The sequence below is a fragment of the Pseudopodoces humilis genome, chromosome 6 (assembly GCF_049639895.1).
Source record: "Pseudopodoces humilis isolate 2021_Gansu_Grassland_sample_001 chromosome 6, ASM4963989v1, whole genome shotgun sequence".
In the NCBI taxonomy this organism is placed as follows: domain Eukaryota; kingdom Metazoa; phylum Chordata; class Aves; order Passeriformes; family Paridae; genus Pseudopodoces; species Pseudopodoces humilis.
Genome location: NC_142205.1, coordinates 12,276,306 through 12,303,095, shown reverse-complemented (window position 1 = coordinate 12,303,095; position 26,790 = coordinate 12,276,306). Strand labels below are relative to the sequence as shown.

General features: G+C 42.0%; 1 protein-coding gene across 2 annotated transcripts in view; it reads right to left on the bottom strand.

Annotated features, from left to right (window-relative positions):
- CRMP1 (collapsin response mediator protein 1) overlaps window positions 1-26,790 on the bottom strand; it is a 49,937-nt gene that overhangs the window by 12,026 nt on the left and 11,121 nt on the right. For both annotated transcript variants that reach the window (XM_005517849.3, XM_014262770.2), the window contains exons 2-9: window positions 20,782-20,870; window positions 15,463-15,647; window positions 13,807-13,971; window positions 9,056-9,117; window positions 7,373-7,453; window positions 4,117-4,185; window positions 1,996-2,116; window positions 775-931 (exon numbers count right to left, since the gene is read on the bottom strand). In XM_005517849.3, coding sequence (XP_005517906.1) covers window positions 775-931; window positions 1,996-2,116; window positions 4,117-4,185; window positions 7,373-7,453; window positions 9,056-9,117; window positions 13,807-13,971; window positions 15,463-15,647; window positions 20,782-20,870 — 929 coding nt within the window. The remainder of the gene's footprint in view (window positions 1-774; window positions 932-1,995; window positions 2,117-4,116; window positions 4,186-7,372; window positions 7,454-9,055; window positions 9,118-13,806; window positions 13,972-15,462; window positions 15,648-20,781; window positions 20,871-26,790) is intronic.

Here is a 26,790-nt window from a genome sequence, read left to right as displayed (position 1 = left end):
CTCTTCATGTACTACTTTGCCTTCTTCCAGCTGGTGGACCCCAGACCCCATAAAGACACAAGGCAAGCTAAAATAAGAAGCCTGCAAGAACTGGACACAAGGAATGTATGATTTTGGTCCCTCTCAGATGAAGGCAAACTACCAAGTCAGAATTTTTCCATATGCAGGAGATAAACCCACACAACTCTTCTACAAACACAAGTAAATTTAGGAAAAGCCAATTTTCAGAACTCACAGCTGAGAGCTGCACCAGCTTCGACAAAAATTGCACCAAGGAATTTTTAATGGTTCTAGGTATCTCTGCATTCAGTAATAGCTCTGATTTCAGGAGCTGTGCTTGTCAAATATGACTGGGGCTTAAAACTGAGTCCTTCTCAAAGATGAGGATGTATCCATCAGGCTTTTGCTTATGCTGGACAGCGACGGTGCCATCCCATCATATACCAACAATTCAACTAAAGAAAACTGAAAACTAGGGAGAGGGCTGGTTAGAAGTCCCGAAAATCTAGTTGTACAACTAGGAATCACTTGAAAAGCAGAAAGAGAAAAAATTAATTTCTCAATAGCCAGCAACTGCCTCTCTATCAAGCAAATCAGCAACTGGAATGTCCATGACTGACAGCCTAAGCATAAGGATATAACTATCTCTGGGTTTCTATGCCTCTTCTCTGCTGTTTCATGTATGAGACTGGTCTAAAGGAAACCAGGCTGTTCCCTAGATGCCTCATGCCATATGGCTTTTGCACCATCCTGTAAAAAAAAAGTAAGTCTTACCATGCTAAGAGCGAATTTAAGTGGTCTGGAGTAGTAGGGTCAGGGCTCAGAGGTGGTGAGGTCACAAAAGCTGCAGCCTTGGCCCAGTTTTTGCTCCAGTAATGTGTCCCATCTGTCCCCAAGCTGGCAGTGATCGGCTCTCCAAAAACAAGGGGACCTTGGAGAAAGCAAGGATACACAGGAACTAATTACAACCCACTCTTCTCTTCAGCACATGACACTGCTTGCTGCATGCAGCCATGTATAATTCACACATTTCTACATGGCTAGCACAGCTCCCAGGAAATTAAACAGCCCTGGCTTTGTCTGTATGATAAAAAATTAATCAGGAGTCTCTCTGAGCTTTACATGCTTTTGATCAGCCTATTTACAAATCTTTCTCTCTAATCCAGAAGGAGACAGTTCAGACCCGCTTTTAATTTGTACTGTTTTAATCACAGCCACGTTCTCTCTGTTGCTCCAATTCCAAGTGCACTGGTGGTGGATCACTTCAGCAGCCAGATGCCTTTTTACTACTCCCAGGTTGGGCACAGCACCAGCAGATAGCAGCATATGGTCCCCAGCACCACACTGCAAGTCTCCAAGAATACAAACATCAAGACAATAATTTGCTCTTTGGCTTTTCCATATTGCTCACGAGCTTTGTAGTCCCAACCAGCAGAACAGCCCTGACTTGTAAACGCAGCTTCAGAAGCAGCTGCCTTCAGGTTCACGAGGCCCTTTTGGGTGTTTGTAACTTGGATCCCACCATGGCCCCAGCAAGCAGGGCCAGCCTGCAGTACACATCAGAGGGGGTCAGATCCAGTAGCAAGGCCAGGAGCAAGCTCCAAGCATCTGTAACAGCAGGGTCACTGCCCAAGCCACATCTCAGAGGGTGACAACCTGAAATACTGGCATGGAGGATGTGCCGTTAGGAATAAAGTATCTCCCTCCCATGAACAGAGATTTAACAGTCCAAGGGAAAAATTAAAGGGAAAACAGAATAGAGAAAAGTTACAAATTCAGTCTTCAAGAGGACAGTTTGTGGGGAGAGGTTCTCAACTTAAAAACATGAAAGGATTTCCCCTCATCCTTCTCAGCTATAAATATTTAGTCTGCAATATTTAGTCTTTGGTAACCTCTCCCTATAGCCTGTCATTTGGGTCAAGACATACAGGTTATTTCACTGAGGTTCTATTCAACAAAAAAAATTAGTTTGGGGGAGCAAAGAAAGTCACTTACCTCTCTTCCTGGCCTGTGCAATGATATCAGCTGCACTCTTACTCATCACCTTGGTGATGTACACTGGGCAGTTTATTCGACTGGCAATTGTGATGGCACGGAAAACTGCTTCTGCTTCAAGCTGAGCAAAACAAGAGGGAAAAGTTAACTGCAAATGCAGTCTGAAGAAAAAATCAGTAGGACTGTGCCATATTTCTAACTGTTAGGCAACAACTTTTCAGGGGTTGATTCTGCTTTTTCCATGGAGAGAGACACAGTGCTGGGAAACAGGGAGCTAACCCAACCTCAAACATTTGGCACTAGTAGTACCCACAGCCAGGCTGTACTCACTAGCAGAGTACAGTTGCCCCAGCACAAACATAGCTCCCTGTACCCCAGGAAAGGTCATATCCAAGCAGCTGATGCAGTTCCTCCTTACCTTCCTGTTTCAGACTCCTACCCTGCAGCTGAAAGGAGAACAAAGCAAGAAAACTGCCCCTGCTTGGAGACAACCTCTGAGTTCCCCTTGGCAGCTTACCCTATTCTTTACATAATGGTGACAGTGAATGTAAAGAATTCTGAAACAGCAACTTCAGCACTATGGACTGAATTTAGCCCATAATCCACAGAAGCCTTTGAAGCAGTTCCCAGTAAGTCTCCTCTGTCAGCAAGCGTAAAAGCAATCTCCTCCCAGGGAGCCATCTGGGATGTAGGCACACAAAGAAAGCATCTTCAGATGGAGGAGCAGTGTTTCCCAGCAGCTCTGGAGACTCCTTTCTCCAGCCATCAGTTTTATACCAGATCCTCCCCAGATGGATTCATGGTATTGGCATTTTAATATGAAAAACCCTGTTGTAACTGAAAATAGTGGCTCAGTGGCACAGAAATTTCTGTGCAAAAGTTTTGCTAGAAAAGTTGAGCAAAGATCTTCCAAAACCTCATGGCTGGCTTAATCCTTTACAGTTTTGTAAATTATTTTTCCTTAAATGCTTCAGTTTCAGTTCTTGTTTCAGTTTATCCTAGGACTTGTATCCAAACATTTGCTCTGGAAATCCCAAATGCATCTTTAGAGAGCAGGAAAGGAGGCACGGACTCTGCACTGCAGCACTACAGCTGAGCAAAATTCCTTTCTAGAAACTGCAAATGCAGATTTTCCTTAGGCCCTTGCTCTCATTAAAAGGAAACAACTCAATCCTTTTAGAACAATTTTAGTAGAAGTTGAAAAGCAAAATGAAAAAGTACATAAACAATTCAATAGAAGAACGTTACCAATTAAGCTGATTCCTTTTGCCTTGGGGAGAAGTTAAATAAAGATCTGGAAACCACAACAATCTCTTCAAGTTTAGCCTCAAACCCCCGGGATCTCATCTATTTAGTCTTCTAGGAAAGCAGTCACTTCCTACTACCACCCTCCACATCCCATTAACAATCTGAGCTGTGTACTTTAGGGGACATTCTCATGTCTCCACATTTTCTTTGGTATTAAATAAACTCATTCCAGATGCCTGAGATGATCCACACCAGAGCCTAGATTTTATTATAAGGGAGCTGCATAAAACAAGTTGCCTCACAGGATCTTTCCATTCTCATGTATTTGCATCTCTACAGCCTGCATTTCTGACACCAATATATCTGCCAGCATTAAAGTAGATCTGTATGTGGGTGTATACATATGCACAGGATAGATGTTCACATGCATCTTACAGATTTTCAGCCAAAGCATTTTAATAAATGCAGTTACTCTGAGGACTAACCCTCAAGCTGCACTGCTTATTTTTAGCTTGGTAAGCCCATTTTTTTGTCATTACAAATCAAAACACAAAGGTCACACTTAAAAAATACATGGACATCCATGTCCAGGGGAACAGGAGTTGAGATTCCTGAGTGTACAAGGACACACTTACCCCTGGACTAAGGGAATGCACCTGCTGCAACATCCAAAGGGCTTTTCAGCCGAACAAACAAGTTGAAAGGATCTGGACTTTTCAGACTTTGAGTAATACTGGAAAAGACAGTGGGAGAAGCAGACATCTGCATTCCTTGATGCACCCATCCATCATCTGCACATACAGAAGCCAAGCTCTGACAGTACGTGTTTGACAAAATAATTCCACAAATGACAAAATGAACAAAGTCTCCTACCTCTTCTGGCCTGCTCAGGGCATGTCCCTCAGGTCCAGTGATTCCCATCTCCAGAATGCGCTTTTGTTCCTGCAATGTAAGGGATAAATGCTGACCCATCTCCAGAATGAGACCTGTGCACCCAGCATCTGCAGGGAGATGAACAGCCACATGGTCTGACTGCCCTTTTCAGTGTCCGCTGCAAAGCTCACTGAACACTGAAAACACTGGCTCTAAACTGGTCCCATGCCACACCAGCACAGCCAGCAGTGGTCTCTGTTGTGTGATTGAGCATATTTGTGCCCCAAGCCATTGGGCTGCACCATCAGAAACCTCCTCTGCCCTCCAGAAAGTGCTGCTCGACATCACCACACTACACAGCCCAGGGAACGGGCTTCAATCAATGGTAATTATGGGTACTTCCAGCCTGCCATTCCCTATTTACTTGCTCAAGTTCCTCTCTGGTTGTAATCCACAAAGGACATTCTTAAACTTTCAGCATTGTTGACACTTTCAGTTTTCTGTAATGCTTTCTTCCTACACAGTGAATCACTAAAATTATGCTTTTATAAAACAAACCAGTGCCCTCCAGTTGCAAGGGCACTGTGTCCTCATCAAAGAGCCCATCTCAGGACCAATGGGGGTTTGTCAGAAAGAAAATCTGTACTATCCAGCTTCATAACTGCGAGATAATTTTTTTCAAAATAGACAAAAAGCTTCATTTAATTAAAGGCCAAGCAAGGTTATTGGAATAAATTTCCCTTTTTGCAGAAACTGGTCAACCTCTCTTCATCTGAGGTTGGTCCAGGCCTGACAGTGGTGCAGAAGTGGGACCAGAACTGCTGCTGTACCTCTGGCCCTGGCCTGCCCTGCCCACGGGGCTCTAATGAGCCCAGCTCAACGATGTAATGGCTCTGTGACACAGACAAATGTCCCCTAGAGACCAGGATAAAGTTACTGAACATATTTGAAAGTGTCAACTAATAAATATCTGATCCCAGGTCGCTGAGGGAGAAAAGCTCACACATTACCGACATACTCCAATAAAACTGAGAAAGTTAACATTAATATATACTTTAGCCTTCAGTGCAATCAATCAAGGCTGAAGAGGCATTAACAGGAATACATTAATCTGATTGTGTAAGAACATTTTGGTTAGAAAAACATAAGATTTCATAGGTATTCTTAAAAACAGCTGTTCTGGATTGTTAATGCACAGGCTCTGAACACTGCAGTTAAAGACTTCAGATAATTAAAATACAGCAATAAAATGAAGTTACAACCATGAAAAAAAATAGCAAGTTGGTACAGAACAGATACACAAAGTAGGACATATTTGCATCTTGAAGGAAGTAACAAAACCAGATCATATTATAAATTGCCCCCTGTAAGAGGACTTGATAGTGCTAATTAACTAGAATATTTATTTGACAAGATCAAATTTGTATTTTCAAACAGGACAGTCCTAAAAAACCTATGTGCAGGCAGCTTTCTTTTCATTATCCAAATAATTCTTCTAAATAAAAGCATAGAGAAAGACTGATTTTATGAAACATGGCAAGGGTGAACAAATATGTTGATGTATAACATAACTTACATTTATTTACTACTTCCTCTTTTCATAATAATTTTTCTGTTCATTGTTAATTCATATTCAATGGCTGTATATTAAGGCTGATCAGAGAAAAATGTAACTGAAATAGATTTCTATCAAAAATGCAATACCATGCATGTGCCTTGATTTTAATGGGCAATATATCAAAACACCACAGATGCCATTTGATTTATTTTATTTGTTTTATTTTATTTGTTTTATTTCATGCCTTTACTACAGTAATACTGACTTAATCATCCTTATTATTAGTAATTTTAATTCTGCTGGATATTTTATGTTGTATTAGAACTATGAATTATGTATTTAGTAGTTTTTATTCACGCTAAACTTCATGAGAAAACAGCTTTTTTCCTCTCTTAAATTCAAATGAAGATTGTCATCTAGTTTCAGTGGGGGGAGGACACAACTGCACTGTATGTGCCTGCTGACTCCTTACTAGTAACCTTTGACTCCAGTGGTTATTTTGGTCAAATTCAAAGTTAAAAGTGAAAGGCAGATCTCAAAGGGGGTAAATTCTAAGGAGGCAGATGGAGATGTGTTTTTCCCACAGAGGGAAAAAGAAAATACGCCCAAGGCAAGGGCCCAAGAACTCAGACATTCCCTTGAGTTTCTCCCTTAGACATGAGACAATGTGGGTTGCCTTGTCCAGATCTCAAAGACAGCTTTAGCTGCTGTAATTTCCTTGTCAGCTCTGCAGCCCAGTCCTTAGCAGATAAGCCAGCAGATAAGCAGCTCAGCAGATAAATCAGATGGCTCACTCAGAGCCTCACTGACCTAAGAGGGGCTCGATGCACGTACGAGGGATCAGAGGAGTGAGACACCTCTGCAACAGCCTTCAAAGATTCATCTGTCACAAATGTAGCGTCAAAACAACACCCACCCAAATCTGCCCCTTCTGTTTTAGAGGAGGATCTTGGCCTCTGAAAGACCAGTGGGAGATTTACTATCAACTGCTGTCCTTGGGTTGCCTCTTTCCAGGTTTCCATGTGTTATGGCACTGATCAGAGCCATGGTGCAGTCCAGTGGGAGGACAGCAGCTCCAAGGGCACCTGACCGGTGGAACATTCTGAACTTGAACTCAGCTTCCTGGTTCTGAGATGCATCTTCTAAGAGCATGGATGATACTTAAACACAAATTTTTGAAATGTCTACAAGATCACAGTAGTTCTTATTCTCAAACTTCAGAGATTTATAAGAATATTCTCAAAAATAAATAGGTCCATAAGCTTTAATACCCGCTCCAAACTCAATGTGTTGCTTATGCTGATAGCTGCAGCAAAATACTTTAGTGCAAAGCTTTCAGATCCTCTTTTGCACCCAGAATCTGTGAACAAGGCTTTACAATCTTTTGCTTCACTTCTATCTGCTGGATTCAGAAGAAACCTTCTTGTTTCCTTCTGCCCCCCCTACCTAGCCCTCACCTGCTGTCAAGGCAAGAAGCTGCATGGATCACTGCCCTACCTCAAGGATGCTCCTCCAGTTAATGCAAAAGGACTCCCATTCTCTCATCCCAGGCTTTATACCAGTAGTGTGCAGGGCATCAGATTCCATTTCTCTTTCCAGGGAGTTCCCTTCTTCCTACCCATTCTCTGACTGGTCTATTCAACTTCTCCCTTACACCTATCATCTCACAAAGTGAAACAAAAATGATGGTTCACTCACCTGAGCTATCAAGTCTCCATTTTCAGCATGAACCAGGATAACAGCTCCAAGACTCTTTAGAAAGGTAAAGGCTTCATAAAGCTGCAGGTAGTACAAAGAAGGAAACACTGCTGAATAAGGAAAACACATTACTTAACACTCAGACCTCTCTCTTCACCTCAGTTTTGTACCTTCTATGCTGGTAATAATATTGGTGAGCAGCAAATGACCTCTTTTCTACACAGAATCAGAGCTCCACTGATTGGTGTTGACTTTACCCACCCATGTACACACCAGCTGCACCAAGACAGAGTCAACAGCCCTGAGCAGGACTGGATTTCCCTGGGACACAGAGTCTGCCCCAGCCCCTGCACTGCAGGGCCACTCCTCATGCCCCCCCACGCAGGGCTAAGTTTAGTCACCCTCTTTTCTGTAGTTTTAGAAAATGCAAAATAGAATTATTGCCATGTACTATAGACACTTTAGTATGGCTAGAACATCTCTTTTCTGAAGTGCAGATATTTTGCACCATCTTCTTAGAGCCATCATTGTTGAGCTTTCAGTAACATCTTTAATTCTGATATTAAAAGTTGCAATATTTTCTCTAGAGCATCTTTGGCTTTTTAATTGCTTTCTAAGATTCAACACCCATCCATAAAGAAGGGCAGTAGTTGATCATTTTGTTTTTACTGGTAATTTCTGAGCACACATTTACTGAAATACAGTTTCTTTCCCAAAAGGTATTCATCTTATGTGTCCCTTTTTTAAACCTGACTTCAGTAACATGGGAGCCCAGTTTTCAAACACAGATTAAACATGGAAGGCAAAGGTTCATCAGTATCTACTTTTGCACTAGGGCACTTCAGGCAGCATTGAATGGGCTGCAATATACAGCTTGCAACACAGATATTTAAACAAGGTACATGCTATTAGTCCAGCCCCACATTAAACATTTTGATGTATTCCTCTTGGCAATTCCAACAGGGAGTTGAATTTAATAGGCACTGCCTCTCAGAGAATATTTATAAATTATTATGTCTAAAATTCCAATTAAAGCCACATGTATTGGAGGTGTGACAACAGTTATTTAAGAGACCAAGAGCTGTAGCTCTGGGAATAAGTAAGAAAGAAACATTTTATCAACTGAATAAGCAAACATTATTATTACTAACAGATGCCATTGTCCATTTACAGTGGCCTGATATATATGAATGGGAAAGCTGAAGAGTCTGGAATCTGTAATGAGCTCTGGACAAACAAGCTCATTGTTATCTCCAGCCCTAATGAGAAAAGGCCACCTCCCCCAAAGAACAACTCCATCTAGCTGCTTACAGCAACCAAGAAACTCTTGAAACCTCAAAACTGCCACTGCCTCGAGTGCTCCATCTTTTTCTCCCTCTCTGACCTAGAGTCCTTGAAAAGTTACTGCAAAATAAAATGAGTGAAATCCTGAGCAGAGCTGAGTAGCTGCAATGCTGGGAGGCACCATAAGATCTCCACAGAAGGTGAATGTATACACTTGAGGAATCACATGCAGGAGTTCCACACAGCTCAGCACTGACCCTCCAGGGAGTAAACCACCATGGCACATTTCTCCCAGTGCCAGTCAGGCCAGCTGGGATTCAACCTCAGCAACTCCTGAAATGTTGGGAGACAAGAAAAGAGAGGACAGATCACAGTAATGAAAAGCATTCAGAGCAATACCTGGCTGTCGGACATTTGGTAGAGATCTTTGTACGCCATGTAGACTTGAAAAGAGTTCACACCTGTTCCAAGACAAAATTCAAAGGTGTTGCCATGTAAGTGTATTCTTAAACTGTATTTGAACAAAAACTTCAGGAAAAGTAAGTAATACAGTATGTCTGGACTAGGCTTTTCACTAGTGATTGCCAAAAATCAAGCATGGCTTCACCGCTGCATCACAGCTGCTAGGACTAGAAGGCTGGATGTCCTCTTCTCTGGGGAAATTTTTTGGATGCTGTGGGTAGCCTGTGTTTATTCCCATAGTAACCCAGCCACCACTGCAAAGAGGACTGCTTGTAGCCAAATCACAAACAAGCAATGGTGACTAAAGCAAGCATGTAAAGTTTGCGAAATTTAAAAAACCTCGTGTAAGGTTCTGTGAATCAGTGTTTTTCTTTTTAGGTTTCCTTAGCTAATCAAGAAAATATTTCATCTTGATCTAAACTGTGCTTTTTGGTAGATAAAACTTCTGGTTAGGTTCCCCCAAAGTGCTGAGAAGGTGTAGGATATGTGTATCTGAATGTGCATACAGACTTGCTTTTTCTTGACCTTACACTCCGAAGTACTAAGCTTTACAGTCCGAAGTACTAGTTGATAGTAGACACTGGGAAGGAATGGAAACAAAGCCTGAAACCAGTTTTATAGGCAGCTCACCACACCTCTCCTGCCTTCCAAAGATGGAATGATTTCTGCTGGCAATCATAAAAAAACCAGGAAAAACAACAGTTTCAAATTTCAGAAATCCAGAAGAAATGCTAGTGTTGAGTGTCAATTGTCAAAAACCCCCTGTATTCAAATCCCCAAACGTGTTGCTATTTATTTAAAGAATTTGGTTATTTACACAGCTTTGTATTCTTACAGAATGAGACTTACAAATGCCTTCTGTTCATAATCTCTGTACATATGAATTCATATTAGTGTATATATTTCTCTTACTCTTTAGTCTAGTGGCAAGATCCCCAGTTGGTCCAAGGACCAGTATCATAGTTTTCTAGTTTAAAAAAAAAAGTAAATTCTAAGCTACTTAAGCTGTGTATGTTACATTTCAAAATGGCTGTGATGAAAACTGTGCTTCCTGGGGCAAGAAGAAAAAGAGATCTGTTCATGTTATTCATATCTACACAAAATGAGCAAAGCTCTCTGATGAAGATATAACTCCTTCATGAGTCTAGAATGAGCAAACACATCCTCAGGCAGAGGGTATGACTGCTCACACACACACACACACACACAGAGAATTTGTTTATTTACAATTACAGGACTAAAATACCCCAGGATACATGCAGGATTTTTGAAATGACCCCTGGTATTATGTCTTCCTGCTAAGTCCAGGCAGCTCACAGAGAAACACAAAGCAGGAGCTGGCCTCTCCTTGCTGACTTTCACGCTGAGCAAATCCAGCCTGAAAGGTAGAACTCTGTCAGCCTGTGTAGCCCATCCTTTCTTCCTATTTTCCTATTTATCATCTTCTCAGAAAACACATTATAGCTTCTACTAACTGTAATCCCTCCATCTATTCCTCATTACAATTTCAAAGTATGTTCTTTCAGTATGTTCTTATTTTAAAACCTTAGCTTGGCTGGGCCTTCCCTGAGGCCAGTGCTTGCAGCCTCATGCCCAGAGCCCCGTGTCCCTCTGCCTGCTCAGAGCAGCACCCAGCACACCCACCTGACCTGCCTTAGAGCAAAGCTCAATTTTCTTCCCACCAACCCACCCCACATGTCAGATGTCACCCAGGAGCCACTTTCTGTGGGGGTGCCATGCACACACAGAGCAAGGAGCACATGTTAGGCCTGATCCAAGCCATGCCGACCGGCCTCAGTGATGGCACGGGACTGACCCCTCGCACACATTTCTGTGAGCCAAGGGTTACCTATGGCTCTCCCTCATCCACCAGGCTCTAGCCAAAGGTAATCACAGGAGGTAAGGCAGCTTCCTCTGAGCTCTGTGGGCAGATGTGACTGACCCAAGTAATACTTATTTTCATCCTTTCTCTTTTATTGCCTTGGTATCTTCTTAGTCCCTCTTCTCGCCTTGATAAAATGACTGAGTTTTGCTCCCACTCTATTTAATGTTCTCCCTGAAATATATGGGAGCAGAAGGAATCCCAGTAGGGATCCTGACATAGGATCTTGAGCCTGCTCCTTACCACAGTGCAGAAGCAGAATTCTCCCATGTAAACACCCATCCAGACCCTCAGCTGCCACCAGGTACACACACAGTGGAAGAGCATTTCAGGGGCTGCCTTTACAGCTGACAGGAGCGATGGTGTGAACAATCCTGCCTTGCAAAGAGAGCACCTATACCAGATACCAAAATAAATAACACAGATTTACATATACAGGTATCCAAGATTAGACTCCTCGCTCTGGCCTGGTTCCTTGACCTACTCATTGGAATTATGCAGCTTTTCAAAAGCCCTGGTCCGTGGCCTATTGACCTTAATGCTTAACATCTGTTACACACTACATTCTTGTTAATGTCCTACTTGCTCTCACACTAGGGGTACTCAACAGAATCCTCTCCAAATTTTAGGCAGAAATACAGGTTTTTTTTGAACAGTGACAAAATCAAAGGAACCAGTGACATCCCTGTCAGCAATTTCAGGCTCTTGTTCCTTTGCATATACTGAAGAAGCTCAATCCCAAAATAGCTGCTGAGACGCTACAAGCCTGAATGTTTATCATCAATATTTGGCTCTACAAAATCTTCAGGCCCTTCCAAAGCCCGTGTCTCCTTAAATTAGCTTTGTATTTATTTAAAAGTGATTAATTGTTCAATTATACCTCATGACAAGGCACCTCAACAGCCACTCAGTGAACTCCCCTGTTACTCATGCTGATTGCATTAGGCACATGTAGCGCTGAAATACAATGAGCTGGGCCCTGTCACTCAGCTAACTCACCCACAATCAGCCAAGAACCAATTCAATCCAGATTCCCAGCTGATGAAAACCAGGGTCACTCCACTGACATCAAGTCTATTTGCACCAGCTGGCTTAAATGTTTCCAATTATCAGGAAATATTACCCATTAATTTGAAAGCCCTTGCCACGCTGAATTATTTCCTATTGTGCTTGTGTGTTCATACTCACCCTTACCTTGTGTCTCCTAACACGTGAGAGTAACTCACACTGCCTGCCTGAGACATATATGAGAACAAAGGTGACCTCCTCATGCTCTCACCACTGAACAGGCCACCAAGGCTCCATCATAAATCTCACTTCAGGAACCAATGAACAGATTTCTGCTTCCCCTGATGACTCAGAGACAGGTCAGATTTATATAGAAAACTCACATTTCAATAGTTGGAGAAAACTATCAACCTATCTGTCTGCACCAGGCTTTTAATGTAAACCCTTGGGCAAATTTGGGAACACTGAGCCATCTGCGGTACGGGAGCTCTGGGAAATAATATCCAACCTTTGGAACAAGGCACAGTATATTTGTCTGAGAGTACAGTCAGCTAATGCACAGCAGCAGCTTCATGTTAATGCTAACAGCAGGGAAACAGCACAGATTTAGCACAACCTGTGTTGACAGATGTCATCACCTTGTAAAAATCACCTATACTAGAGACCTATGTAAGAGCAGCTGCAGTTTCTCCAATCATGTGCAGTCTTGCTGATGGAAGTGTTTTGTTGCCTAAAATCTGGTTATACAGCACATGTACTGTTAGCATCCTGTGACATGGAATAAACTCCCCCAGGTGACTGCACTTCCCTGGCATCTCAGAAAACAGCTGATAGTACATTTCTCTATAAAGAAAACCTTTCACATCTAAGTCAACACTAGCTCTACACAACAAAGGATGCTGCATATACATATCACTTAGGTTTCCCAGCAGAAGTCATTCTGATTTGTCCATGGAAACCACATGCCATTTCAGAAAATATTCCCTAATTAATATCCATACATACATTTTCAAGGAAAGTAGAAAGTGAAAAATATGTGAAAATATGATTCTGAAAAGAAAATACATGCTGTCAGTCACAACTTCAAGGAACAAGATCTAAGCTAGGATCTTCTGAAGGCTATATCCTATTTCCCACACAGAGGTATCTGGTGCCACAAAGATGCCCTCCATATATGAGACTGCCACGTTGAGCCTGCATGTGTGGAAATGCATTTAGGAGAGATTTCATCTGTGCTATTCTGAATTGGTAGCTGGAGTCCAGGTAGGGTTACCTATAGCATCTCACATGGTAATAGGTGGGTTAATTGAACACAGTCAAACCCATAGAAGTGTCTTAGATTCCTAAATAAGTGACTTTTATTTTGAAAGTATTGAAACAAGGCATCTTCTACCAACTTCAGGGAAAGCCACTAAAGAGAAGCACTTGAGAAAGGGCATTTTTCATTAGGTACCTAACTGTACCTTTACATACCTATGCAATGTATGAGCCTATTTCCCTATATACAAACAAGCAAGCATAAAGTGATACATTTCTTTATGACAATGTAAGCATCTTAATCTTCCAAGTCTATACTAGAGAAAATCATATACATATATATATATATATATATATATATATACACACGAAGTTTTAGGTCCATTTTACACAGCAGAAAGTGAAAATACAAGTTCTAGGTAGTAAAGAACCTTGGCCAGCATAACCAGTGCCTATGCATTCATTAAAATACTTCAAAATTTCACCTCCTTATATTTCAATAAAACAAATTAAAAAATACTACTACATTTCACTCACTGACCTTTGTCTTGCACAAGTACTTCCAGCTCTTCTCGAATCCCATCATACCAGCTGGTGATGTCCACATGGAGAGCATAATCACAACAGGATTTGGTATCAGCTGCCTCATGCCACTTCTCAAAGGAGGTCAGTAAACTAGATCCAGGTTCTGGAAGCACATGATCAACTGAAAAAAAAGAGATTGAGTGTCTGTTAGCAGGACAGTGTGCATACTGTTCAGATTTCCCCAAAGTGAGCAGTCTTACAGCATCTCAGCCAAAACTGCAGCCTTGGAGGCAGTCTGTGAGCTGACTGTAACTCTGGGGTGTCAGCCAGGTCCTGCTGCCCGAGGTGCAGAAGACTTTGTGAAGTCTATACTAAAGATGAGTCTGGCAACCTACTTGGTGCAACATCAATAGACACACAAAGGGAGAGCCAAACACCTCACAGTTTGGGAAACATTTGTCTTTCCCCTTACTGTATTATAAGAGACCATAGACTCTTATGGACTTCACTGTATTTCTTGTCAGATGTGTCCATTTCTCTCTACTTCACAGTAAGCACAGTACTTAACCAGTGCCTCATAGGCACTGAACTGGCCCACTCTGCCCTACCAATACATCAGTGCAGATGTCCAATGTTTTCTCAGCAGCCAAAACTGGGAATACAGCCAAAGGTTTGAATGGGGGTGACGTTGTGCACAAACACTCAGTCACACTATAGGGTACATTGAATGCCCTGCCTCTCCCCTGCCTCAAGGCTTTCTGCCTCTAATGGTGCCACCCCATCCACTGACACAAAGACATGACTACTTACACACAGGTACCTCTCTCTGCAGGGCTAGGTCAAAAGTCAGTATGAAAACAAATCAAGATGGGCTTACCAGTGCCATTTGCAAGCCTAACTCTGCACAGGAATACTCAACTGAAAATCACAGACTGACAAAAACTATTAGCAAAAGGAATGAACAACAGTGCATTCTGTGCCTATGGCCAAAGAGTCTTTCAGCTGAGGCTTGCTGCTGAACATGGGTAACAGATAACACCAAAAAAAATCCACTGGGAAGCTCCTCTCCACAAAGAAGCTAAGACAATTTATGGCATCTGAAAAATTGCCTTACAAAATCTAGCCAAAGTCAAGTCATGGTCAGAAGGAAAGAGATAAATCTTGTCCCACCATCTGTAGATAGAAGAAGGGTCTTTAACAACTAGAAACACTCCTTTCTTTCACCAACAAAGATGTTCCTCTAGGACATCTCAGGTAAGGGCTTCCTCAATTCCTCCTGCCAAATTGTCATAAATAAGCATCTTGTTATTTCCAAAGCCCTTGAAATGGCAGTAGGTGGGAACAGCAGATCTTTGTCAGATTTTCTGCACCATATACTTACAGCACTTCCTACACTTTTGTTTTCCAAAAATCCCAAGAGTATCCCTCAGTGCTTGTTCTGTATTTCAGAGGAAAAGCCAAGAGACAATTCCCCACGCTGGTATTTCTTTCTGAGGGTAAGTTTATTTTCAGGCTAACCCTGGGTAACAATGATGAATGGATCTCAAACATTGTGCCCAAAAATTTGAAGATCCATTGCAGAAAATCAGAATGAAGCCTCTGGTAGCTATCCCCACACATTCTACACAGGGTTCAGCCTGGCATGGGAAGAGATAGCACTGCTGGTACTCACTGATCATGGTGGTGCCCCCTGCTAGCGCTGCTTTTGTGCCTTGATAGAAGTCATCAACAGCAGTCATCCCTTGGTAGGGCTTTTGTAGATAAGTGTTGACATCTATTCCCCCAGGAATAACCATGCGCCCATTAGCCTCTATGGTCTTGACTCCTCCAGGGACAATCAGATTCTCTCCTATTTGCCTGGACAGCAAGGAAAGCCAGTATTACTTTATTTGAACAAGCACAGAGTACAAAGCTATTTGAGGTGTGTAGGGGAGAGGGAGCCTGGGCGCATACAGAAGGAGGTGGGTCCCCAAAGGCAAGGTGAAGCTCAAGCACACACTCCCTCTCTCCTGCCCAGCACAGCAGAACAAAGCACAGGAGAGCTGCCTCGCCAAACTGTGAGCTTTGTTTGCTTTGCATGGCTCTAGTGGCCAATAAAGGAGCTGTAATGCACCAACATTAAAAATTGATTATTTTTTATATGATTTCCATCTTTAAACAATTCAAATTAAGTACACTTAATGCTCTCTTGGGGGCTCCAGTTTTGTATATTAAGCTCTAAAATGAAAATAGGAAAACATAGATCAAATATGGGAACAAGCTGGAATTGTAAATAGATGACAGAAGAAAAAGACATATCAGAAAATTTTATAATTACTTTGTCATCATGCAATGAAAATTTATCCTTAAAAAGAAATCTAAATCACCTAAGATACAGAAATACATATCTAAGAAATTTAAACACATTTAATCTACCATGTCCCATTTTCTTCATCCTCCTCTTGAAGTTAAAAGTCAGTGAAACATTCTGCATAACGTGTAGAAAAATTATAATTAGCTGTTGCCATCTTTTTCCCTTCAGGTCTTCAAAGCAGGATATGTTTTTTTCACTATTAAAAATATTAATCTGTCACCCATGCCAATATCAAACTCCAGATACCTATGATCAAAATACTTCTATTATTCATGGACTCCACTACAAATAAATTAAACTTTAACTTTTAAAGCCACACTACATTTTTATTGTCTACTTTGCATGGTGCCGAACAGGGAGAGACATGGGTCTGTGTGGAAGCCATGTCTCTGCATTGTTACACCACAATATATATGGGCTTAGAGGTAACCATAAGGTAGTTAAAGTTCATTTAGTTTATCTCATATTACAGACACAGAGTCCTTGTCTTAATTTTCTTTTGTCTGGATAAAATAACATTTATCCACAGCTAAATAAATACCTCAGACATCTGAGCTGCTGAATCTGTTTCCCCATATTAAAATGCAACTCCCACCTACAGCTCAAAACACAGCAACTGATTAACAGCTGACTGTGAGAAGGCAGAACCTGAAGTGAATATAACTGTTCATTAAAACCAGTGGGAAAATTAAAAAACACAGGGATAATTATTCATACTGGAACCTGGCCAAACTGACAGAGTTAATAAACAGCCCCAAGAGGTCAAGAATTTGTTTCATATGCTATGCAAAAATGCCACCACCAGCAGCTTCTCTCCCCCTTATCAGCCCTGTGCTCTGGCTGGAGGGAAGCACAGCCATAACATGGGCAAATTCCTCGTGGGCATCCCAGGATGGGGTAACAGCTGCCCAGCACTGAACAAACGCAGGAGGGCTTACTCATGAGAGCTGGCACCTCCAAGTCTGGCACCTAATAGTCATCAACATGTGCAGCACTGGCAGCCTGTCATAACCTGTGTGCAGCTGTGCAGTGTGAACAACACCCTGACAAACAGGGTAGCAACCTGGATGCAAAAACCAGCATCTGCCCAGCACATCCAATTGCACAAACAAAAGTTACAAGTAGCATCTCTGTTTTAAAATGTGCCTCACAAAGGCTTATCATAAGGCATTGCACACATGAGCAGATTCAATGTCTAAATGCATAAAGTAGTATAGTAATTGTGCTGCACTAATTTTTGTTAGTCAAATCTATCCCCAAGATCTTAATCAGAACAACCCTCCACCTTTGTAGAGCATTTATTGAATTGAACTGGGAAAAATTAGCTATGACCCATCTCCTTTGAGTATGTCCAAGGAGTAACTGCACTCCAAGGACTAACACACCTTCTGAGAATAATATTAATGAGAACCTCCACAAAAAGAGCAATTAATTTTTATTTTCTTCCACAATCAGTATCTACCAGTTTCCTCTTCAAGAAGACACACGTCCAAACAAAGTGAAAGTGTGCTAACTATATACACTGTTTTTTGATGATTCAATGCCTATTACTTTCAGTGTATGGTTGAGTAAAATCTTATTCAGCTGAAATAATCCATGTTGAACTGACATAGAACCAAAGAGCCTTTGTGGATGTTGCTGCACTGCTACCTGTCAGAAACCTGTCTCATCTCTTGCCCTGGCATCAAGATTAAGGCTGGGAGAAGTCTGAACTTCACTGGTGCTCAAGGTTATTTTTATTCCAACTAAGTAGAACAGAGAGTAGGAGATAATGTGACAGGATTCCTGAATCGCTCACTCATTAATGCAAAGTGTATGTAGAATGGGGTTCCATTACTTGTGGGTAAAAAAATACAACAGTGCAGATAACTGCATTCTAGACACTGTACAAATGACTGAGCTGGTTTCCTAATGTCAGCAACCAGAAAACTCAGACCCACAGAAAGCTGATGCTGTCTGCCATTTTCAGTTGAACAAGTTGGTAAACTCCGTTGTACATGAGCTGATTAAAGCACAACAGAAACAGCAGGCTTCAGCTCTTCCTAAGCTTCATCCAAGGAAGCTGAAAACCTCCCCCAGAACTCCATGGCCTTGCTTCTGCGGTTATCAAGCCCAGACCTCTTTTAGGCATCTGAAGTTCCCTCTAACTTTCCCAGCTCTGGAGACCATGTCCCCAGTCCCTCACCCTGCCATTTGTTTGTTCCTCTGGCCCAGAGGGATCCAACCCTTCCCCTTGGCAGGGATGGAGCAGAGTACAGCAAGCACCAGACCATGACTTGTTACTTGGCACAGGGCTCACTTCCTCATGTGATAACAGAGGCAGGAGAGATGTAGGCAAAATATATTATTTATATGCCAATTTAAATTACCAAATATTTAAAATACTATTTAGATACTGGAGAACTGCCTCTCAGCTGCCATCCGAGTGTGCAGGGCTTAAGTTTCAGGTAGGAAAAATCCACGTGCACCACTGTTCCTTGTACCTAGGGAGCCAGTTTGAGCACTGAGTGGCAGGAAGAAACATCTTCCATCCTGCAAACTATAGCTGATCTTCAGACACACTCAAGGTTACCTCTGTTTTCCTCTCTGCAGAATGATCTGCAGTAAAAACATTAAAAGACCCAAATCTTTTCATTAGGCTGCAAGAGAAACCCAACCCTCTCTCTTCCAATCAGTTTTCATTTCAGAGTGAGAAAAATAACCCAGATCTTTTACAGTGTGGTAAAACCAGGACACTATTGCCTATTCTGGGCTGAGTGGTTTGGTGTCTGCTCCATTCTGTACTAGAATTCTGTATTATCAGCAGGATCTGCAGCTGGAAAGTTATAGTATCAACTGAAATGTGGATGATGGAGGTCCAGCTCCAAACAAGCTTGAGCCACATTTAACAATGATGTTAAATATTCACACACAATGGGCAGTTCCACCTGAAGAAACAGAGATCAAACAAACCCAGAGCGTTCTTAGATTGCAAAATTTATCATCTGAACACAGTAAGGACCCAACCCCATCTTACAGCAGGCTGCCCTCACAAATGATTTCAGAGCAGGACTTCTTGCACAGTTTACAAAGAAAAATCTTGGGTCCTCTAAATCTAGGGAGCCAGGCATAACTCAGGGTGCTAAATAGAGAACTTGTCTCCTTGGGCAAAGATAAATGCCTCTTAAAAATTAATATCGTGCGTGTCTGTTCATTATTAATCCTAATTGGCTTGGGCAGCTGAGATACTTCCTGGAGATACAGATCCACACATGGATTTCAGAGGGAGTCTATGTACTTAACAAGGGCAGGTGAAAGCTTGGCATTGCTAACCTGCCAGCTAACTACCATTGCATTTCTGGAATCAAAGCAAAAAATTCACAGCAGTTTCAGGTTCTCAGCATCTCATGCATTTAGTTCTTTAAATAGTTCTGATGCTTACAAGTGTTACTAGAAGATTTGCATCTAAACTAACAAAATCACAGAAAAACTCAACAAAAACACCCATCAAAGAGCACAACTTGGTTAGCTGTTGCTTTAAAAATAGATACATGTTCAAAATTTTGTACCCTCTCCACTTTTGCCATTTCTTTAATGCAACTAACACTACAAATGGAAAGCCAAAGTGAAGTATTAGAAAGAAAACTACACAGTCCATGTGTACTTGGGTGTTTCATGGGTGAAAGTATTTTTTTCTGTTATAACCTGAATCATAATAATGTAAGTAGCCAGATACATAAAGAATTGGACTTTTAATCTGATGTTAAATTCTTAAAGAGCTCTGAAAACAAGTAGGCAATTAATTATTTACCAGATAACCATAGTTATATTTCTTTGCATCAAATTGTAGCCTCTTGAGACCAAGCTTCTTAGGTCACTAGTGAAAATGTTTAGCAGTCATGAAAAAGGCTTTGATCCTTGTGTACTTCAGAGTGCTCATACACAGTACGTAACTTTGCAAACCTTAGAGACCCTCATCTCCACTAAGCCAAGAAAGGACTAGCAGAGCACATGGACATCTCTGTTGCAGTTTCCCAAGCTATCAGTAACACATATTTCAAGTTTTTCACCTAACAAATACTTCCCCAGTTCCTGTATTTTATAGCCTGATAAATCAGGACTTTCTTTCTAAATGTGTGACAATGCATAACAACATTCTAGGAACAGAACATGCCGTGGTTCAGCATTAACCAACAGACAACTGAGAAGCAGCAGGTCCTCGTTTGCACCATACAACATGGCATATTTCATATTTCTGTGCCCTACAATCCTTAAGAGCATGGCTGCAATTGCACGGACTAGGTACAGGGAAAAAAAGCTGTAGAGAGGCTTCTGCCATTCATGGACTCAAAATATTTACACCGTCGTTACCATTACTTCTTTTCTTGAGAGTGTCTACTTGCCTTAGCTATTTCAGAAGAAACTGTGATTGAACTGTTCAAAAGCAAATATCTTCAATTTACCACTTTCTACTTATCTAATCTTAGTGAAGATAAAATGGCAGAATTTAATAATTAAACACTCCTCAACTACAGCCCCACATTTAGAGGTAACTGAGATTCTGTCCACAAAAGATACCAGCTCAGCACTATCAAGAAATCACTATATTAGTCTATGCTAACATGCATGCAAAAAAAGCAGTATTTTATAAAAACCAACTTTATAAGTCCATCTTCAAGGTATAGGTCTGCATAGAAGGAGTGGTCATCATTGATAATTCTTCCGCCTTTAATGAGCAGTCGGTCACTCTGGAGGAACAAAAAGGGAAAATATGGGTTTGTCAAAATAAATAAACATAATAACGTATTTATGCTAAAAATATGGTCATATTATAAAGAAAGTCATTAATATCAAGTTATACTCTATATAAAGGTGGATTCATGTGGGTACACACACAGTGGATAGTTTCAATGACTGTTTACTCCTGACTTTTGGAACATGAGACCTCATCATCATCACAGTTCACTTTGCTCAAAGCAGAAATCACTGCACACAGAAACACTTGAAATGCCACTACATCCCCCTTTTACCACCTCACTGCACAAGGGCCAAAAGGGAAAGAGAAGCCCCTAGAAGAAACTGCCCAACACTGCAATGGCCAGGCTGAGCTCACTTGGCACCCCTAGCACCTCTGGAAAAGTAACAAAGCTTTGAATGGGGAGGGACAAGGTCATAAGAGGCTGCTTAGCCCTGCCACGTAGAAATTCCTCACTAGGGAAGCTCCTTCAACATCAGCTCAGCAGGAGCAACTCCCGTGATGCAGCCAAGGGATGCAGCCCACAGCTCGTGTCTCTGTACCGTGGTACAGACCCGGAGCCGAACACAGAGTTTCTAATGGGCATGAAGAATTAATTGTAATCAATTTATGATTTCTGCAGGCCAAAGGTTGTTGATGAATTGGGGGCACTCTGCACTGAGACTGCTCATGTCATAACTCACTCCATGAATGAGAACAGAAAGCAGACTCCAAAGTTTGATTCACCTGAAATATCATACAAAGAGCACAAAGAGCCACCACCTCCTGGTATTCTCTAAAATGCCAGGGAGCAAACTTTTTATTTTTTTTCCAAGAAGGAGTGTTCAAAATATCAAGTCTACAAGACTGTTCACAATAATTGTCTGCTTATATTCTTCTCTATTCAAATGGTTACATTCTGTTCTCAAAAACTGCATTTAATATAAAGCAAATTTTACCAGTGCATATTCCCAAGAACCAGTATTTCACCTCTCTCATTGAAGAAATCATACTGGAAATGCCAGTCCCCTACCACCTACCCAAAGACAGGGAAAGTCTGTAACTTCAGTGCTCCTCTGGCTTTAGCTGGGGTAGTTCATCTTCCTCACAGCAACCTGTATGGGACTGTTTTGTATTTGTGCTGGAAACTGTATTAGTATCACAAGGATGTTTTAGCTATTGCTGCACAGAGCTTAGAGAGTGAATGTCTTTTCTTCTCATCACCAGGAAGGAGGCTGGGTGAGCACAAGGAATTGGGAGGGGGGATAGCTGGGACAGCTGACCCCAAATGACCCAAGGGATATTCCACACCATATGGCATCATACTCAGCAATAAAAGTCAGGGGGAGGTTGATGGGGGGAGCACTGCTTGGGGACTGGCTCAGCATCAATAAGTGGGTGGTGACCAACTGTACTGTGCATCACTTGTCCTTCTTTGGTTTTATTTATTTCTCTCTTTTATTTTCCTACCAATTGCATTATTATCATTACTATTACTGTGATTATTCTATTTCCATTACTAAAGTGTTTTCATTTCAACCCACAAGGTTTTTCACTTTTACCATTCTGATTCTCTCCCCCATCCCACAGTGGGGTGGGGTTAGGGGAGAATTGAGCAAGTGGTTGTGTGGGGCCGAGTTGCCAGCTGGGGTTAAACCATAACAAGTACATAACACTTTTGAAAAGAATTTTGGAAGTGACTGTGAATGCTAGAAAACTCTTAAAGCGGTCAGAACCATTTTTCCCCATTCATACATAAAAATAGACATTTATCATAAATTATTTCCTTGGCTCACCAGACAATGTCTACAAGACAATAACTCAGAATCTCCAGTTTGTCCATGTTTTATTTTACTCAGTTCAGATTCAATTCCTGCTTTAGTTACAGCATGACTTAGGCATATAAACTATGAATGTCCTGAGTTCCCAGTTTAGAGAACAAACAACTTGACACTTTCTTAATCCAGGACAATAAAACAAATAAATTTATAAAAATTGTTCTACAAATCACTAAGGCAGAGCTAGAGGTATTATAATGTAACCTCTGTTATACACTGCACATTTACTTTTTAGCTTGTACTTGAACAATTTTGCAGGTTCAAAACCTTTACAGCACTCTGTATCATTCCAGAAAAAGGAAAAAGGGAGAAACAGACATTTTTAAGGGAGAAAGAAGATGAGGAAAAGACATTTTAAATACAGTACACAACAAAAGGGTATGTACACAGCAGGTCTGAAGCTCTGCATGTGCTCCATGCTCCAGCAGTGACATGACCTTGGGGAGGAACCAAGGCACAGAGCTATGATGACATACGTCCCCAGGACCTGCCTCAGACATTGTTACCCTCTCATTAAAGAATGGAGATGAATGCAAGTCCCCCCATCTGGAGGATGGAGCATCCAGAGCAGGCTCCCTGTTTTCTCCCCAGCCTCTCTACTGCCACTTGTAATTGCAGCAGGACTTGTGAATCAGCAGCCAGAATAGTAATAAGTTATTTTGCCACATGCTGGCAGTTGCACTTCCTCACTGTGATGATTTACTATGCTACCTGCAGACCTGCAGGGACCACCATCTTGTGAGCTCTTTTTAAGCTCATTCAATTGCCTTCCTAAACATTAACACTGTCCAATTACAAGAGGCACAAGCTTACTGTTATAGGCAGGCAGTGTGCCCAGAGCACTGCATTTGTCATTGCTAAGGAGTCAAAAAATCTGCACCCTCATCAAGAAGTTCTACATTTCATTTCTTTTAAAACAGGAGAAGATGCGTACTAAGTAGAAACAGTAGGCAAGGAAAATAAAACAGACTAAAAGCTGAAACGCAGCTCCAGAAAAATAACTGTAGACATAAGGATTTTATATTCTTTTACATATAGATATACATATGTAAGTAACAAAATTAGGTATTAGAATAAGCTAAAAAAGATACAAATACAGTCTTAAGAAAGCACTCAATTGTGGAGCCAGCCATTATATTAGGCCTCACTCTGTAAATGATTACTGAACATTCAGCCACAAAGTCTCACCTAGCTCAGAATTTTGGAGGGTGTAAGAAATTCTGGTAGAGAATAAAACCTGCACTTCATGGAGACTTTCAAAATTTTAATTCTTAACACCTCAGAAGAAAATACAAACAATTCAGAATTGTTGAAAGAGCTGTCCTGCACCTAAGGCTAAGGTTCCCCAGCTGGGTATGGGAAGTCATGGAAGACTAGGCTGCCAAAAAACCACACAACCCCAAGCAGACTGCCAAGCCATTTGGGACAATGCTATGGAGCCTTGTCCAGCTTTCATCAGAATCGGAGGGATGTGGAAACATCTCTAACATGCTTCCATTCCAGCACATCAGCAAGTTCAGATGAAAAAGAGTTTTGCTGGAACATCTCCCAACCAGCTTGAATTGTCAAGTGTAGGACACATTACAGATTGCTGCAAAGCAGAGCACTTTGAGACAGATGGTGTCAAAGGGCACCAGCAGCCCAGGTGAGGTTTGGGTGCCCTGTGGACACCTCAGCAGCACACTGTGTCCAAGCAAACCAGCATTGCCTCAAACACCCTGCTCCAGACCTGGGCTGGCTTGTCCTTAGCCAAAGCAGCACTACCCAATGCCTGTATGCACAGATCACAGAGATACACTTCCATGAATAGGCTGGAAAAAATACATAAACATAAATTACTAGAAAGGAGGCACAGATTAATGCTGACAAGCAATTTGTTGTATTCTTCATGAAACAGAATTTCATACAAATGGTTGGACCACATGTAGTATTCAATCCCTGCTACAGCCTAAGCACAGGCTTCAGGGACAGTCACTGGGTGATCCCACACTGGTTTGGGTCACTGGTCCTTGCTGCAGTGAAATCCTGGACAGAAATCTGAGCACACACTGGCTCTGGGAAATAGGTTAGCCTCCTTGGGCACGCAGAAGGCTGTGCGTGACCAAGGGCCATTTATTATTTACCAGAGGCATGATGTCAAGCAGACTGCTTGCAATTTTCTTACCAAGTGACAAATGTCCAGGTAAACTAGGGACCAGAATCATCTTCTCCCTATTTCAGGCTGGAGGAGAGACACACTCTGCAGTGCCCTGGGGAAAGCAGTGAAGGAAGGGAGGAGTGACCTGAAGTTCCTGAACTAATCCCGTCCTGTATTTCTGCTTCCCAGCTGTAATCTCCATGAGGAAGAACATCCAGCTCCCAGAGGTACCCTCAGCCAGTCACTGACTCTCAGGTGCTGTAACAATGCAAACAGCAACAGGCTCATCACTCAGCTCAGGAGGTGACAATACTGTCAGCCTTTCTAGCCACTTTTCTATTCAGCTGACAGGTGTCTCAGGCAGCGGTGCCCTGCCTGCTGAGCTCCAAGGGCTCCATACTGAGCCTTCCATGCATTGCCTGGCACAAGAAGCTTCCAGCCCACCTCTTCTCAGTGCAAGCCAAAGGAAGCTGCCAGGACCCTCTCCCCTCTCCAGGCTGCCAAGGACAGACAGCAGGAAGATTGCAAAATGGAGGGGGAGTATTACATTGAACAGTTCATGAGATGCCAAGATGCAAGGGGTATAAACCCTGCTCTCACTGACATGGGAGATGCAGGAAGCACACTGTAAATCCATGCTCCACAGTCACTGCAGCGTGTGTGAGCCAAGGTGTTTCTTCTCCACCCATCCCTCTTGCAATGATGCAACTGCATTGCTGCAATGCTGTTTGCAGTTCTGTGCCTGGCCATGACACAGCATCAGCTCAGCCATGATGCATATCTGCTGTCTCCCCTGTAGCTCCATTTTACAGGCACTCTGGTACCTCCCGGCTCAGCCCACTGATGAGTATGATACAGCCATTCCTAATACTCCCAGCCCGTCACCTTCCACCTGCACACTGCTTCCCCGGGGATCTTTTCCTAATCACAGCCTAGCTTCTCCTGCTTAACCTGGCAGCAAAGCTGCAGAGCTTAGTCTCTGACATGACAGCGATTTTCATGGCAGCAGAAGGAGATGCCACAAACTCAGCTCGTTTGCTGCAGGAGGAGGGGCTGGCTGCTCAGACTGGAGGCGGTGGCTGTCGCTCCCTCACAACTATTGTTTCCACTACAGCAAGAGCAACACGAAACATCTGTAAGCTAGTGACTGGCACACTTTGTACAGAGTGCCTGTTTTGCTGGGGTTTGAATCAGCTTGGCTCAGCTCTTGTGAAGCATGTCCACATTTTCATGCACACCAATGGCAAAAGGCCAGAAGAGAGAAGCAGCATCTGACCAACCTTCAAGGACCATGAGCCTGAGCCCTGCCCTGGTCCCAAATCCTGCACAGGGCTCCATGCAAATACAAAGGACACCAAATTCCCTTGGGTGGAAAATCACTCTGCTCTGGATTACTCAAAATTGCAAACCAAATGTTAGAGCAAGAACAGTTGCAAAGAAATTTAAAATTAGCCTTTTCCCATTCACCCACTCCCCTCAGAGCTAGAGGTATCCAAAAATACACGACAAAATTCAAATAGCTTTTAAACATTCAGTTCTCAAATCTGCTTCTTGGGACTACTAAAACACAGTAACAGAAAAATTAAAATTGGCATAAGATTTACTAAACTTTATTTCAAATTGGTTCAGTGTGTCAAAATACAATGCAGCACGAGTTATAGAAACCACACACTTCTCTACAGCATCAATACCTATGCACTGCACCTGCAGGAACCTTTCAGAGAAGATCACACTTCTGTGATACAAGATGGAGTTAAAAAAACAAACAAAAAAGTCATTATGTATTCTAGCCATACAGAAAGATTCTAAGAGATTCCAAGAGTAGCGTTTTCATCAAATAGCAGCATCTGTCCGGCCTGCAATTCCAATATATGCTATTACATTTTTGCTTTTATTCCACAAATGGAACATCTTCCTATTACATCTTCATCTATAAATCAAATAAACCATATATTTTT